We start from the raw sequence: 14,462 nt of genomic DNA, 5'->3' as shown, positions 1-14,462 counted from the left end.
AAATGTTCCAGTTTCTCCACATCCTTGCCAACACTCATTTTCTGGGTTTTTGATAATAGCCCTCCAAATGGGTGTGACGTATTTTGATTCTATTGTCCCTAATGACTAGTGATGTTGAGTATCTTTTTCTAACATTGATTTTTAAGATGATACCCAAAGACCACTTGTATCACAATAAGCTGGATTTTTTTAAATTGAAAATTAACTCACTTTTCATTTAATGTGGAAAAAAAATTAACTCTAGAAATTTTAGTTCACTAGACCTAGGGATCTGTGTATTTTACCAGTATTCCACGTTTTATGCATGGGATTTTAAACCTTTTCAAGTATTAAAACTAAAGCTTTAGGTGCTTTGCTGATCAAGAAATTCTACACTATCCACTGGAGGTGTCCATGTTTTTACTTGGCTTTGCCCCTTTAATAGTCCCTCTGAACCTTACCTCAAACCATACATCAGGGGCAGAGATCCTTACTTGCTTGGTGGCTACAAATGCAAATACAGTGAAGAATGTCATCTATGTGATTGTTCCTAAAATAGTTCACGTCAGTTGAGAAATCCGTGGCCATAAAGTAATGTGATACTGATGTCTACCACCATGAGCTTCCAGTTATAGGCGACTGGTCCACATTTACAGTGACCGAAATCAATGATGTCAGGTAATTCACTGCTGAGGGCTTTGCATTTTCCTTTATGAACTAATGAAATCAACTTGACTATTTTAAGGGACATTTTGCTACAAAGAATGTTAGTTTTGCCAATTCCCTTTCCAAATCTAAAATTTATTTTAACCAGGATTATTAGATGTAAACATCAAGTAGTTTTTGTTGTTTTAATGAACTACATGTTTAAACTCACATTTTGGCCAAAATGAGAAGTACTTCAGCTCCTATCACCATGAAAATTGTATCCAGCAGCTTAAAAAAAAAAAAAGACTACAGTTAGTCTGTCATCCAATTTGATGACTTATGGTCCAACACTAATGCTCATTTGTTTTACTAACATTTGGTGGATCCCACAATGAAAACTGCACTTAAAAAATGCTTTAAGAAGAAGGAAATATCAAAAGGGTCTGATCTGGCGGGGGTCATTGAGATGTTTTAAAAGGTATGACTAAAGAACTTCTAAAACAATTCTAGGCTTTATTTGCCATAAAAATTCACTTCTTTGGAACATACTATAGTTTGTACTTAATGAACTAAAGAATATTCAATGTGTTTGTTTAACATTTTTTGGGCTTAATAAAATCTTTTGTATTAAATAGTAAGTTCAACTCTAATATTGTCAGCCCATTTCTAGGCAATACAAACTTTTTAGGCTAAATCCTCATCCCGACGTGGCAGTGCCAAATGACATGACAGTGTCAAAATGTGACCCCAAAACCAGGTATCCTTTCATTCCATTATTTATATCTGCAAACCTGTTATGCTTTTCAGAATTGAGAAAGGCCTAAGAAAATTACATCTATGATAATAAAATGTATTTGTCAAAGAAATTTCTTAGAGCTATATAAGGATATGGAAAATGTTTGTTTCAGCAAGACACTGGGGTATCGTGCCAGGCAGGCATAATAAGCACTTTATAGCATATCTAGCCTTCCCCATTCCCTCACGCAGTGGACACCATACCCTTTTACGGAGGGACCAGGCAGAGACCGTATTTAAATAAAAACTGGTAGATACAGGGTCAGAAGTCAACCCAGGCAGTTAGAATCCACAGCCCACAGTTGGCCACTAAATCTCAGTAGATGCTTGATGACAAATTTTGTTTGGATGGTGCCATTTTTAGATAAGTAAATTTATTTTGGTAAATCCAGTTTAGGATCGTAAGCAGTAAAATACCATATAATCCTCTGTGTTTTGAACATGCACACTGGGTGAATGGGGAGGGGAATGACAGCTTCAAACCCCAGGACTGTAACACTCTGTCCATACCTTTCATGTTTAACCTACACAAATGACCACAGCCTTGCATGGTGTTCACACACACTATTCACCCTGTCGAGCTCCAACATTACTTTTATGTCCATTCTAATGCAGCAGTCAGACTCACCCCACAGGTATGTTGAATTTGACCTACTGTTTTCTTAATTTGGATTACTTACGAATTCTTCAATCAGGAGTGTGAATGAAACAGAATTCCAACATTAGTAGAATCACTGCAGATGTTCCTGAATATGAAGAGCTTTTGGGGGTTGTAGGCAACACACTATTATTTTGGTGAGCCAAGCTACAGTCACTTATGTAAGTTTGAAGTCTACAAAAATGTGGGTCTTGAAAAAAATCATACATATCACAATAAAAATTACAGTCAAAGGAAAAACTGTTCCCCAACAAGTAACACACCAAACTGGCCCATGATTCAACAGGACAATTTCAACTTTAAGGGCATAAAAGAAACAACGAAGTTAATGAGTGTCTCCCATACCTACCCCATGTACAACCTCCTGAAAGAAGACACCACAAGAAATGGAGTAAGTCTTCATTATAACAAGCAATTTAAGGACAAGCATTATGCCTCATAATCAAATGTGTAATGGACCAAGAAATATGGCTGTATTCTTGGCCTTATCTCTATAGGCCAAAGAATATAAAGACTTAAATGCAAATAGTTAATACTAAGATGTCAAGTTAACTGTCAAACACAAAATGTACTACCTTAATTTGTTTAAATTAGTAAAACGAGGTGAAAATGAAATGGAAAATTTCACACTGCTACTGCTGTCCTCTGGAACCTCTCCAGAAAGCAATAATAAAGTATGTCAAAAATAATCCTAAGAATATAAACAGAAAACAGAGAGATATGTTCATGAGTTGTTTATAAATAACCAGGGCCAGGTGCAGTGGCTCACACCTGTAATCTCAGCACTTGGGGAGGCCGAGCGGGTGGATCATGAGGTCAGAAGTTCAAGACCAGCCTGGCCAACATGATGAAACCCCATCTCTTCTAAAATTAGCCGGGGATGATGGTGCACACCTGTAGTCCCAGTTACTCGGGAGGCTGAAACAGTGGAATTGAACCCGGGAGGCAGAGGTTGTAGTGAGCCAAGATGGCACCATTGTACTCCAGCTTGGTGACACAGCAACACTCCATATAAAAAAATAACTGCCACGTAAATATCCAACAAGAACCCAGCTAAACTTACAGTGAATCCTCATAAATTTGAAAAATTGTGTTTTTTCAAGATCACTAAAGAGGTGAAACACTCAAATAATCATGTTGTATGGTGAAAGGGCTACATAATACATAAAACAGCTCCCAATATCTTTCAAAATAAACATGTGGCTGGAACTGGTGTCTCATACCTGTAATCTCAGCAATTTAGGAGGGCAAGGCAGGAGGATCACTTGAGCCTCAAGAGTTTTGAGACTTCCCTGGGCAACATAGCAAGATTCCATCTCTACAAAAAAAATTCAGTTAGCCAGGCATGACGCTACACACTTGAACTCCTAGCTACTCAGAAGATTGAGGTGGGGTCAATTGAGCCCAAAGTTTGAGGCTGCAGTGAGCCAACTGTACCATTATATTCCAGCCTGGGTGACAGAGTAACACACCCTGTCTCTAAAAAACAAACGTGGATGAGCACATGTACATACACTTAAAAAACTGGAAAAATGTCACTTCTGAGTGGACAGTAAGATTACAGATCAATCCGATTCTATGTGCAGTTTTGTAATATCCAAAGTATACATGATGGACATATTTTATAATAAAAAACTTTAAAATACTAAAACTAGGCCAGGTGCAGTGGCTCACACCTGTAATTTCAGCACTGTGAGGCCGAGGTGGGCAGATCACAAGGTTAGGAGTTCAAGACCAGCCGTACCAACATGGTCAAACCCCATCTCTACTAAAAATACAAAAATTAGCTGGGCATGGTGGCAAGTGCCTGTAATCCCAGCTATTTGGGAGGCTGAGGCAGGAGAATCACTTGAACCTGGGAAGTGGAGGTTACAGTGAGCTGAGATCACACCACTGTACTCCAGCCTGGGCAACAGAGAGAGACCCTGTCTTAAAAAAAAAAAAAGAGGGTGGGGAGGTGGGAAGAGATAGCATGGGGAGAAATGACAGATACAGGTGAGGGGAAGGAAGGCAGCAAAGCACACTGCCATGTGTGTACCTATGCAACAATCTTGCATGTTCACCACATGTACCCCAAAACCTAAAATGCAATAAAAAAAAAAAAAAAAAGAAATATGGGAATACTAAAAAAAAAAAAAAAAAAAAAAAAGAAGAAGAAGAAGAAATGAAAACTACAAAATGATACGCCTCCACAAATATACCCAATACGTTTTTTTTTTGGGGGGGGGGGAGGTGGGGGAGATGAGTCTCACTCCACCACACAGGCTGCAGGTGTGGTATACAATCTTGACTTGCTGCAACCTCCACTTCCTGGGTTGTTCAAGGGATTCTTGTGCCTCAGTCTCCCTAATAGGGTGTGCCATCATACCCAGCTAATTATTTTTGTACTTTTAGTAGAGACAAGGTTTCATCATGTTGGCCAGGCTGGTCTTGAACTCCTGACCTTAAGTGATCTGCCTGCCTTGGCCTCCCAAAGAGCTGGAATTACAGGCATGAGCCACAGTGCACAGCCATGTTTATTTTGAAAGATATTGGGAGCCCTTTTATGTATTATTATGTAACCTTTTCACCATGTAAAATTAAATATGGAATAAAAGTCACTTTTTCTAAGCACACATACTAATGAACAGACCTGGATATGAATTTGCGGTGGAACTCTTACTCTTTCACCATAAAAATGGCTACACAAGCACATTATAACCAGTTCAAAAGGTAATACTTATGTAGGAAAGAGACTACACAATCATCTTTTCTGAAAATGGACAGAAGAAATAAACTCTTATCCAAAATTATCCAGAATCAGTAGTGGTATAAGGGTGAAGTCCAAATTAATTTTCATTGACTTTCTAGGCTTAGAGTACCCGCAGAACCACACAAAATTATCTTTGAACATTCAGAAGGCAACTTCAGAATCTTGCCATGTGCGTCAAAGTAATTAGCAACAGTTAACTACATGGTTCTAAAGGCGTTAACTGTAGCTAACATTCACTGGATGCTGATATAAACAAAGCAGTGTTTCGGTAACGCACCTGTAGCCCATTTAAACTTTAGAGGTATCTACCATAATTTAACCCCACTTTACACATTAGGAAACTTGGGTCCAAGTGAGGTAGAGCTGAGACTGGCACCCAGGTGCCTGGAAGTCACCTGCAGAACCAAGGCTCTTAGCCATCAGGCTATGAAATAGTAAATTTATTTTCATTGTGCTTTCTTAAAGAGGTGAAAAGTGGTCACCATTTTAGTCATTCTCCTGAAAAAGTTGTAAGAATCGAAATGGGGGGCGGTGGGGGGAAGAGACTAATCCAGAGGCCATATACCCAGTTATTTACTGTGATTTAGAATATAACTCTATCACACTTAAAATGACAACACACAGCTTTCTGCTATATAATTAGAGAATGAAACAGGAAAATAAGTTTGGATTTTATCAAACTTAAGAGTTAAAGCAGACACAGTAAGATTTTTTTAATTTGCCAGATATTCTTTTAATGAGAATTATAAAAGACCAAAAACATTTTTTTTTGCAAACTGCCTTTTTAAACAAATGATTTGCTTTTAATTACAAATACTGTGCATGACGATGCCTTCTTCTGCAAAACCAATAAATACAAGAACAAATTTTAAACAGATGATTTGTCCAAGATATTTGAAAAAGGAAACAAAAGCCCAATTTTCATTATAAGAATTAATTGATTCTCTAACCTTTCAAAGATTAAGCTCAAAGGTGTGACTCATCTGTAGAAGAGAGAAAGAGAGACCATCTTATAGATGCTTTAAATAGCTTTTGATAATTTTCCCGATGTCACCTTTACTTTCTGGAACTCATAGCTTCATAAAATAGCTGATTTTAAAATATTTCTAATGAACTGATTAATGGGGAAAAGTATGTATTGAATGCATGTTATAAATTTTGCCATAAACAATTATGCATATCAAAAGACACTAACTTTAAAATGGTACAAAAAAAAGTGAGGAAAAACCTGAATTACAGAGAAGAAAGTCAAATTTATTTAATGAAAAACTAGAATTAATAAAAATTAGCAAATACACACACAAAAAAGCACACAGCAGCACTATGTATTGACTCACAAAGGGGAAAAGCAGTGGCCCATGACCACTCAAGATGGCTTGTCAGTTAAAGGAAAAAAACCCAAACACACCCACACCCACGCACGCACACACTCACACACGCAGAAACATAACAAAAACCCCATTATTTTTCAACAATACAATCTACAACAAACACAAAACTCAGAATTATTTTACAATGCTTTCTTCTTTTTTAATACAAAAGATGCCCATCTTGGGTGTATATACATACATTTTTTCAGTGGTTTACTGTTGACTTATTTTTAAATATATTAGTGTTACTACATGCAACTGTTTCCTGTATTTAACAGCCTTTCTTTTTATTTACCTTCATGTGTCTAGCTTTCACCTACCAGAAGAGTTTTAGATTGGCAGGCAGATGGGTGCCTTATTTTCTGTGAAACTGAAGTTTTAAACACTGGCCACAAAATGTTTGATTGCCATTTCAACACATGGAAATAGTTACATTGATGCCTAAATTGCCATTTTCTGCAAAAAGCTGTGCAATGCTGGTGTCAAAGACTAGACAGTCACTATTCATAATGGCTGTTGCAATTCCTTCATGAATAGATCGAGGAGTTGCTTCCCAAGTCAATCGTCGCCTATGACCATTTAGCTCAAGTCGGTAAGCAAAATTTTCAGCTTGCTTGCGTGTTCCTATCAGCTGTACGATTGCAAAGAACTGCTGGTGACCATCGTATTTTTCCTGTTTCTCCAAGACTAACATGAAGTGAAAGCCAAAACAGGACTGCATCATCACCCAGTCAACAGCACCAGGAAGATTAATGTCTGTAGCAAGGAAAACTATATCCTCTCCCTGTAGGGTTGTAATGGACTTATGCTGATGCATCAGATGGGGCATTACAGCATCCAGAGAGCCTTGCCATTTACAGGAAGCACCAGGGCACGGACAGGAATAAGGCCTAAACTCACAGAGCTCTTCATGGTCTGCTTTTTCTGTGTGCGGCAGAGTTATTTCACATCCAGAAGAGGCATATTTACAGGGGAAAAGTACTGAATTCGCCACTTTCTCCATAGCCAAGTTGCGAATGGATCCCAACGGGCCCCGGCAAGTTGGACAACATGTGAGCTTTGGGCGACAGTTGCTACAAACAAGATGGCCACTCTGACATTGAAGAATGGGTGGTAACACATAGTCAAAGCAGACTGGACACTCAAAAAGACTCGCCAAGTCATTGTTGGATGCAGTCGTGCCAGTCAGGGCAGGTACCCTCTGGGATGGTGGACACTTCGAGGTACCGGTAGGTAATGCTGTAGCAGTCTGACGGCTCATTTCTGAAATAAATACATAAGGAAGCAGGAGAAAAATGATTACAACCATGACTTATTTTATAAATTAACGTTTACATGCCAGAAGTACTTTTAAAGTTTCATGCAAAATTTACTGTGCAAAGAGAAAGAAAAATAGAATTTTTAAAAAGATACTGAAAAAATAAAATTACACTGAACGTGTACTTTGATTATTAGGATCTGCACAGTGGATAAGCTCTATTTTCAAAATGTTCCAGAACACATTTGGAACTCCCTTTAAGAAAAAAAAGTAAAAATCATCTTAAATAGAAAATGGACCATAAACAACTAGAGAAACTATATAAGGAACTAAAGTTTAATCGAATCCATTGTGATAGAACTCTCTCCTTCTCTGAGATTCCCTTACTCTATTTCCAATTGAGTCAGCTGTTGATAGGCACAGTGAGTTACAGGTAAGGTCCTGTGTAAAATCAGCACTCTGTATCCGCAGAATCTGCATCTAAGGACTTCACCAGCCATGGATTGAAAATATTCAGAAAAATTTTAAAATAATACAAAATTTTAAAAATACAACATATATAACAACTATTTATATTGTATTAAGTATAAGTAATCCAGACATAAATTATACAGGAGCATATGCACAGGTTATATACAAATATGATACCATTTTCCATCAGGGACCTGAACATCCTCAGGTTTTGGTATGGGGAAGGGGGTCCCGGAACTAATCATCTGAGGATACCACGGGATGAGTGTAGTTCAAATGCCTTCCATTAACTCTTCCTTTTTTTTTTTTTTGAGACGGAGTTTCGCTCTTGTTACCCAGGCTGGAGTACAATGGCGCAATCTTGGCTCACCACAACCTCCGCCTCCTGGGTTCAGGCAATTCTCCTGCCTCAGCCTCCTGGGTAGCTGGGATTACAGGCACGCACCACTATGCCCAGCTAATTTTTTTATTTTTAGTAGAGACAGGGTTTCACTATGTTGACCAGGATGGTCTCAATCTCTTGACCTTGTGATCCACCCGCCTCGGCCCCCCAAAGTGCTGGGATTACAGGCGTGAGCCACCGTGCCCGGCCCCCATTAACTCTTCTTAATGGTGAGCAGTTATCTACTCTAGAGGTATAATTTGGGAATGAGGGGAGGGGTCACAAGGGGAAAGATCTGCTGCCATCCCCTTTATCTAACAATCTGCCCCCCAAATTATCATCAGCCAGGTATTGATCTTATTTCCTACTGATCAGTGCCCACCTCAAGAGTGAGGGGATGTACTCTCTAGCGAAGGTAGCAAAAACATAAAAATAAATAAAAAAAAAACAGTGAAAGTGAGGGGAGACGTGGGAGAAATGGAGAGCCATCTCAAATAAAACTTTTTGGTCTCATAGAGAGAGTGTATCTTTCTGTTCTATTTCCAATCCATAATATAAATCAGACATAATGAACAAAGAAGGAGAGTCAGGAAGAAACAGTGAACAGGGGAAGAATGCAGACAGCACGGCAGAGAGACACCACACTGGGGGTGGGGGATGGAGTCAACAGGTGTAGAACCCCTTAGCCTAGGGGTTCCCCAGCGTTGCTGAAACATTCATCAGCAAACTAATCAACATTATTTGACAAATAAATGTCGTCTGGAAGAAATGATCGACAATGTAACTAGTCAGGCTGAGTCAAAGATAAAACAAGCAACTTTTCCCAAAAAGCTCCCTGGGCTGGGATATAGGAGGCCACTATTTGTCTTGGGGGTGAAAAAAAAGATCGGTTGATGTCCTAAGAGTATAGTCGATGTCCTAAGAGTACGCTCCTAGTAACTATACTAAGCCATATTCTTACAAAGTCTTAATGTTTTATCTCAATTATAGTCATTATTCTGTTGCAAGAAACTTTTAAGAAACAATGTTAGTTACCAATATGACCAAGTAAATGCGACTTGGGTTCTAGATTACTCAGGTGGTTACCAACTGATACCTTAAATGAAGGCTAAGGGTGAAGGAAAAAAATAAAGATTATTTTCACATCACTAATTAAAGTTCAAGAGGCAACAAAAGTGACAATTCCATCACAATGTGTCTCATCATATAGATTCAGAACATGAATCAACTCTCATCTGAAGCCCTGTGTGACCCAGGTGTTCTGTCCTCTAACAAAAGGACTATAAAGGAACTCTCCTGTAATCCAGTTTCCCTGAGTGGATTCTTTGTACATACAATGATCCATCCATTTTATGTCACTTGTAAAACAGTGGGCTCAGCATTGCCAAAACATCCTGGCTGTATGCTGTATGCCTACTGCATGGTCCAGTTTATGCTGCTTACTGAATTAAGCAGCATAACAATTAGAAAGTGGTTCCTTGGGCACAAAACAATCTAGGCAACCAATGCCTTTCAAATTACTAAACCAAAACCAGAGAATCACATCCAAGGGCAGTAAACTCAGTTTATATTTAACACAACACAGCTACAGACCAAGCAAAACATTATTTTTCAATTTCTTGACCTAGCAATAGTTATACATTTGTCATCAACAGTTCAGGCTCACATTACAATATATCTTTATCATTTTCGAAACACTGTGGTAGAAAGCACATTTTAACTCTTACTCAGTGTGAAAAGCGAAATGTGAACAGGAGTTCTTGTGAATGGAGGTATACAGGACAGCAACTGCTAAAGCCTCTCAAAGCTCCAAAGGTGGAAACCAGCTCCATCTTGAAACAGAAAAGAAATCCCAACCACACAGCCGCCCTGCAGCAGGAACCAAGGACAGCCCTGCAGAAGTCATGACGTAACCTGAAGTTTGATTTAAACAGAAAAAAAGCACAACTGCCCAAATGAAACATGACTGCTAACCTAGGAAACAGCTCGATTCTGCTGCAGCCATTCCGTAAGTCAGGCAGGTTCCACTAACAGCGTTCAAGTTTCACAGCCTCAGCAACCCATCCTCCTAATGTCAGTACCTTTTCTCTTCCTTGTCCTAGTCGCTGGTAAACATGTGAACAAGACTCCCCTCCAGGAGTACAGAGAAGGTGGAAGAGGCTTTCCCGTCATGAGAACTCAGGCAACTCACTGCCTTTTCCCCAAGAAGTAAACGTACAGGACCCTCCTGGGCACTTTCTGCTCCTAGGCACAAAAGACCCAAATTCGCGTCTGAGGTCAGGATCCAAATATCGTTTCACTTCTCAGAGCACCAGTTACAGAGGTGGGAAAAGGAAGCCTTTCCATCCCCAGGAGGCAACCACACCTCCCTGTGAGCTCAAATTCGGCTGCATCTCCAAAAATGGGAGCCACAGCTGCGCTGTCCTCCACCGTGCCCTGAGCCTTCGTCTGTCTCCCAAGTTTGTCTTCTCCAGATTCACTGGGTAGGCTCCTGCTCGGCTCCGGTGGAGAGGTGACCCGCTAGCTGAGAAGGAAGTGCGCTCCCTGAGCCAGCTCAGGGGCTACTGCAGGAGCCCGCCTGCTGGGAGAGCCATTTGGAGCCTCGGCCAGCTGGGGATGGGCCTGCGCCGGGAACGCCCGCTCCAACCCGGAGAGCCAAGGGCCAGTCCAGGGCGCGCGGCGTGCAGGGCGGTGCCCGTCTCGCTCGCGCAGAGGTGGGGCCCTGCCCGCAAGCCCCGCCCCACAGCCCAGGGCGGGGCCGCGGGACCCCGCAGCTCTGACCCCGCGCCACCGCGCCACCCCACCATGGACCGCATACCACCACACCCCAGCGACATCGAGCCTTCCTCAGCATTTCCACCAGTTTAAAGTTGGGTGGAACCATGCCGTTTTCGGAATGTCGGAACAGTAGAATATCAGGAGTTTCTTACAGTTTCAAATTTAAGAGCTACAGCTTGGAAATGCGTGGCCACACTGGCGCTACGCTCCAGGTTTATCCGAACTCTAAAATTTTAGAGTGAAAACATTCTCCCTAATTCATTCAACAGCTATTTACTGGCATCAACTACTAATTTCCCCAATTCTAGCTCACTTCACTTCTCCTATCGGCAATGTATTTTAAACTCCCCTTCCCCGCTGCGAAAAGACTTTGCAGGAAAAGTAGTAAGCATACTTCTGCCACATTAAACTCCTACTTAAACCTCCTAAGAGAGTATACTCTCTTCCCACTCTGGGAAAGCCATCTTAAATGGCCTCATTAAACGCAGAGTAGCTTGTTTTGTTTTTAAACAAGCATTACCCGTGCCCCAATAAAAGTCCTGGGCCTCAGATTTGCATTGCATCAGCTAGTGCGTGCAGAGGTTTAACCTGTCATTACATCATGCTTAGGGCAGCCTCTAAATGCAGCAAGAGCTGGCTGAGAGGAGTCAACCCAATGCAGGGAATTGCAGATTACCCACTTTCAGCAAGAAATTTTAACTCTAACCACTTCCTCACTCTATTAACAGTGTGTTCAATCACCTCAACCTCATTTTACAATATAGGCTACACAAAACAGTATTAGGAAAAGAAATATGATTGAAAATAGATACAGTCTACCCCACAGACAAGTTTTTTGTTGTTCTTGAGACAGGGTCTCACTCTTGCCCAGGTCTGAGTGCAGTGGCACAATCTCCACTCACTGCAGCCTACGTCTTCTGGGCTCACGAAATCCTCTCCCACCTCAATCTCCCCAGTCACTAGGACCACAGGCCTGCGACACCATATTCGGCTAATTTTCTTTATATTTTTTGTAAAGACAGAGCTTCCCCATGTTGCCCAGGCTGGTCTCGAACTCCTGGCCTGACATGATCCACCTGTCATGCCTTCCAAAGTGCTGGACTACAGGTGTGAGCCACTATGCCCGGTCTGTATTTTTATTTCCTAACATTTATTCATTCAACAGATCTTAAATTTCCCTAGAGCAGAAAACTTCAAATATTTTAGATGAAGAAACTCTTCCAAGCAGAATTATAAAATAACCAAAATGTATACAACAAAAAGATGACTACTTCTCAAGCAAAAGATATTTCACTGTTTGCCAAACTCCAAAAGATGTGTACAAAGCCTTACAACAGTCTGAAAACCACTGATCTATGGACAGGCCTCTCCACTTAATTAAGTCAGAAAACTAGAAGCATTCTACAGTTATCAACACTTGGATTCAAACCCAGGCTCCACCACTTGTTCAGCTGTAAAACTGGACTGTTTCCAGCCTCAAGTGGCTTTTGTCTAGATTGAGGTGGGTAATTTATGTGTATCATGGGTGGTACATATTCCAGAATATTTAAATTTTCAGTTGAGACTTGAGTTAATTGCCTCAAAGTCATCAATTAGTCAAGAGACCTAGAATTTGTAGATTCAAAGACACACACTCCAAAAGATGCCTTAAGCTTCCAAAGGTTATCAAACATACCTGCCAAGAATCAACCACCATTTAATTTTTACCACAATAAACCTTAATTCTCAACTAGGTAGAATCACCATTTAATTTTTTTACACTAGTTTTACAAAGAGCTGAAAAGTTCACAGAAGTACCTGAAGACAAGCCTATAGAATCCAAAATTGGCAAAAATCCAAAACAATAAAAATGCACTATTACCTACACTTTCTAAAGCCTATGTCTCAAGCCTAGTTTGGTATATAGTTTAAGCAGATGTCAATCTAAATCAAAACATTTCAGAATCAGCCTTTAGGCCGGGCGCGGTGGCTCAAGCCTGTAATCCCAGCACTTTGGGAGGCCGAGACGGGTGGATCACGAGGTCAAAAGATCGAGACCATCCTGGTCAACATGGTGAAACCCCGTTTCTACTAAAAATACAAAAAAAAAAATTAGCTGGGCATGGTGGCACATGCCTGTAATCCCAGCTACTCAGGAGGCTGAGGCAGGAGAATTGCCTGAACCCAGGAGGCGGAGGTTGCGGTGAGCCGAGATCGCGCCATTGCACTCCAGCCTGGGTAACAAGAGCGAAACTCCGTCTCAAAAAAAAAAAAAAAAAAAAAAAGAATCAGCCTTTAAAGTTGCCTTAGTAATTTCAGAGCATTCAGCCATTGCTTTACCACTTTAGCATACTTACAGTAGAAAGATAAACTTTTATTCTCAATTCCATGTGGCAATCTTTGCTTCCTTTTATAAATTATAAAAGTTTAAAATGGAGAAATATAGTCAGATGTGAAAAAAAGTCATAATATACTGTAAACAAAATTACAAAGAGAACATAGTTGGGAGGAATGGGGTGAAAAATCAAGAGGACTACAACATCAGACCAATGAGTTAGTTATCTGTATTAGGACATTGGTGATTTTTAGCTATATTTTCTCCAAAGGGGACAATAAACTGCTTTATAAGGATTAGTCTGATTAACAACTGTGAAAACAGTCAAAATGAGCAAAAAGTAAAACATTTTTTTCTTAATAAAAAACAAAACAAAAAAGCGCTGGGCACCGTGGCTCATGCCTGTAATCCCAGCAATTTGGGAGGCCAAGTCCGGCGGATCACCTGAGGTCAGGAGTTCAAGACCAGCCTGGCCAACATGGTGAAACCCTGTCTCTACAAAAATACAAAAGTTGGCTGGGTGTGGTGGCATGCATCTGTAATCCCAGCTACTCAGGAGGTTGAGGCTAAAGACTCACTTGAACCCAGGGGGCGGAGGTTAAAGTAAGCCAAGATCGTGCCACTGCACTCCAGTCTGGTGACAGAGCAAGACTCAGTCTCAAAACAACAGTAACAACAACAACGGATAGGATGCAATTATCACTACCCACCCCTAGTAACACAAAAATTATTCTTAGAAACAATAAAGTATTATAAAATAAAATTGTAGGTATCAGATTACAAATTTGCTCTTTGCATTAGAAATCTTAAATAAAACTCCTCCACTGAAAACACTTAAGACTTTTCTTGTTTCCAGAATGCCTTCTGATTAAAAGGGTGCTTTCCAAATTCTTTCGACATTGTGGCAGGTATTATGTAGAAAATGTTTTAAGTTGCCAGGCGGGGTGGCTCACACCTGTAATCCCAGCACTTTGGGAAGCCGAGGCAGGTGGATCACGAGGTCAAGAGATCAAGACCATCCTGGTCAACATGGTGAAACCCCTAGTCTCTAATTTTT

The 14,462-nt window shown here is 40.4% G+C and overlaps 2 protein-coding genes across 6 annotated transcripts in view; one reads left to right on the top strand and one right to left on the bottom strand.

Moving 5' to 3' along the window:
• Positions 1-6,631, top strand: part of LONP2 (lon peptidase 2, peroxisomal) — a 124,689-nt gene extending 118,058 nt beyond the window's left edge. The window contains exons 16-18 of the mRNA XM_039475869.2: positions 1,049-1,084; positions 3,819-3,831; positions 6,512-6,631. Coding sequence (XP_039331803.1) covers positions 1,049-1,084; positions 3,819-3,831; positions 6,512-6,631 — 169 coding nt within the window. The remainder of the gene's footprint in view (positions 1-1,048; positions 1,085-3,818; positions 3,832-6,511) is intronic.
• Positions 6,066-14,462, bottom strand: part of SIAH1 (siah E3 ubiquitin protein ligase 1) — a 30,217-nt gene continuing 21,820 nt past the window's right edge. For 3 of the 5 annotated variants that reach the window (XM_039475884.2, XM_074403383.1, XM_074403379.1), the window contains exon 2: positions 6,066-7,465. In XM_039475884.2, the coding sequence (XP_039331818.1) occupies positions 6,615-7,463 (849 nt within the window). In that variant the 5' untranslated portion in view covers positions 7,464-7,465 and the 3' untranslated portion in view covers positions 6,066-6,614. Of the gene's footprint in view, positions 7,466-10,287; positions 10,968-14,462 lie in introns of those variants that run through there. The other 2 variants (XM_010347823.3, XM_074403361.1) reach the window with 2 other exon arrangements.

This window comes from Saimiri boliviensis, chromosome 1 (genome assembly GCF_048565385.1).
Source record: "Saimiri boliviensis isolate mSaiBol1 chromosome 1, mSaiBol1.pri, whole genome shotgun sequence".
Lineage (NCBI taxonomy): Eukaryota > Metazoa > Chordata > Mammalia > Primates > Cebidae > Saimiri > Saimiri boliviensis.
Note: the sequence above shows the minus strand (reverse complement) of the source record. Positions and strands in the feature narration are given on the sequence as shown.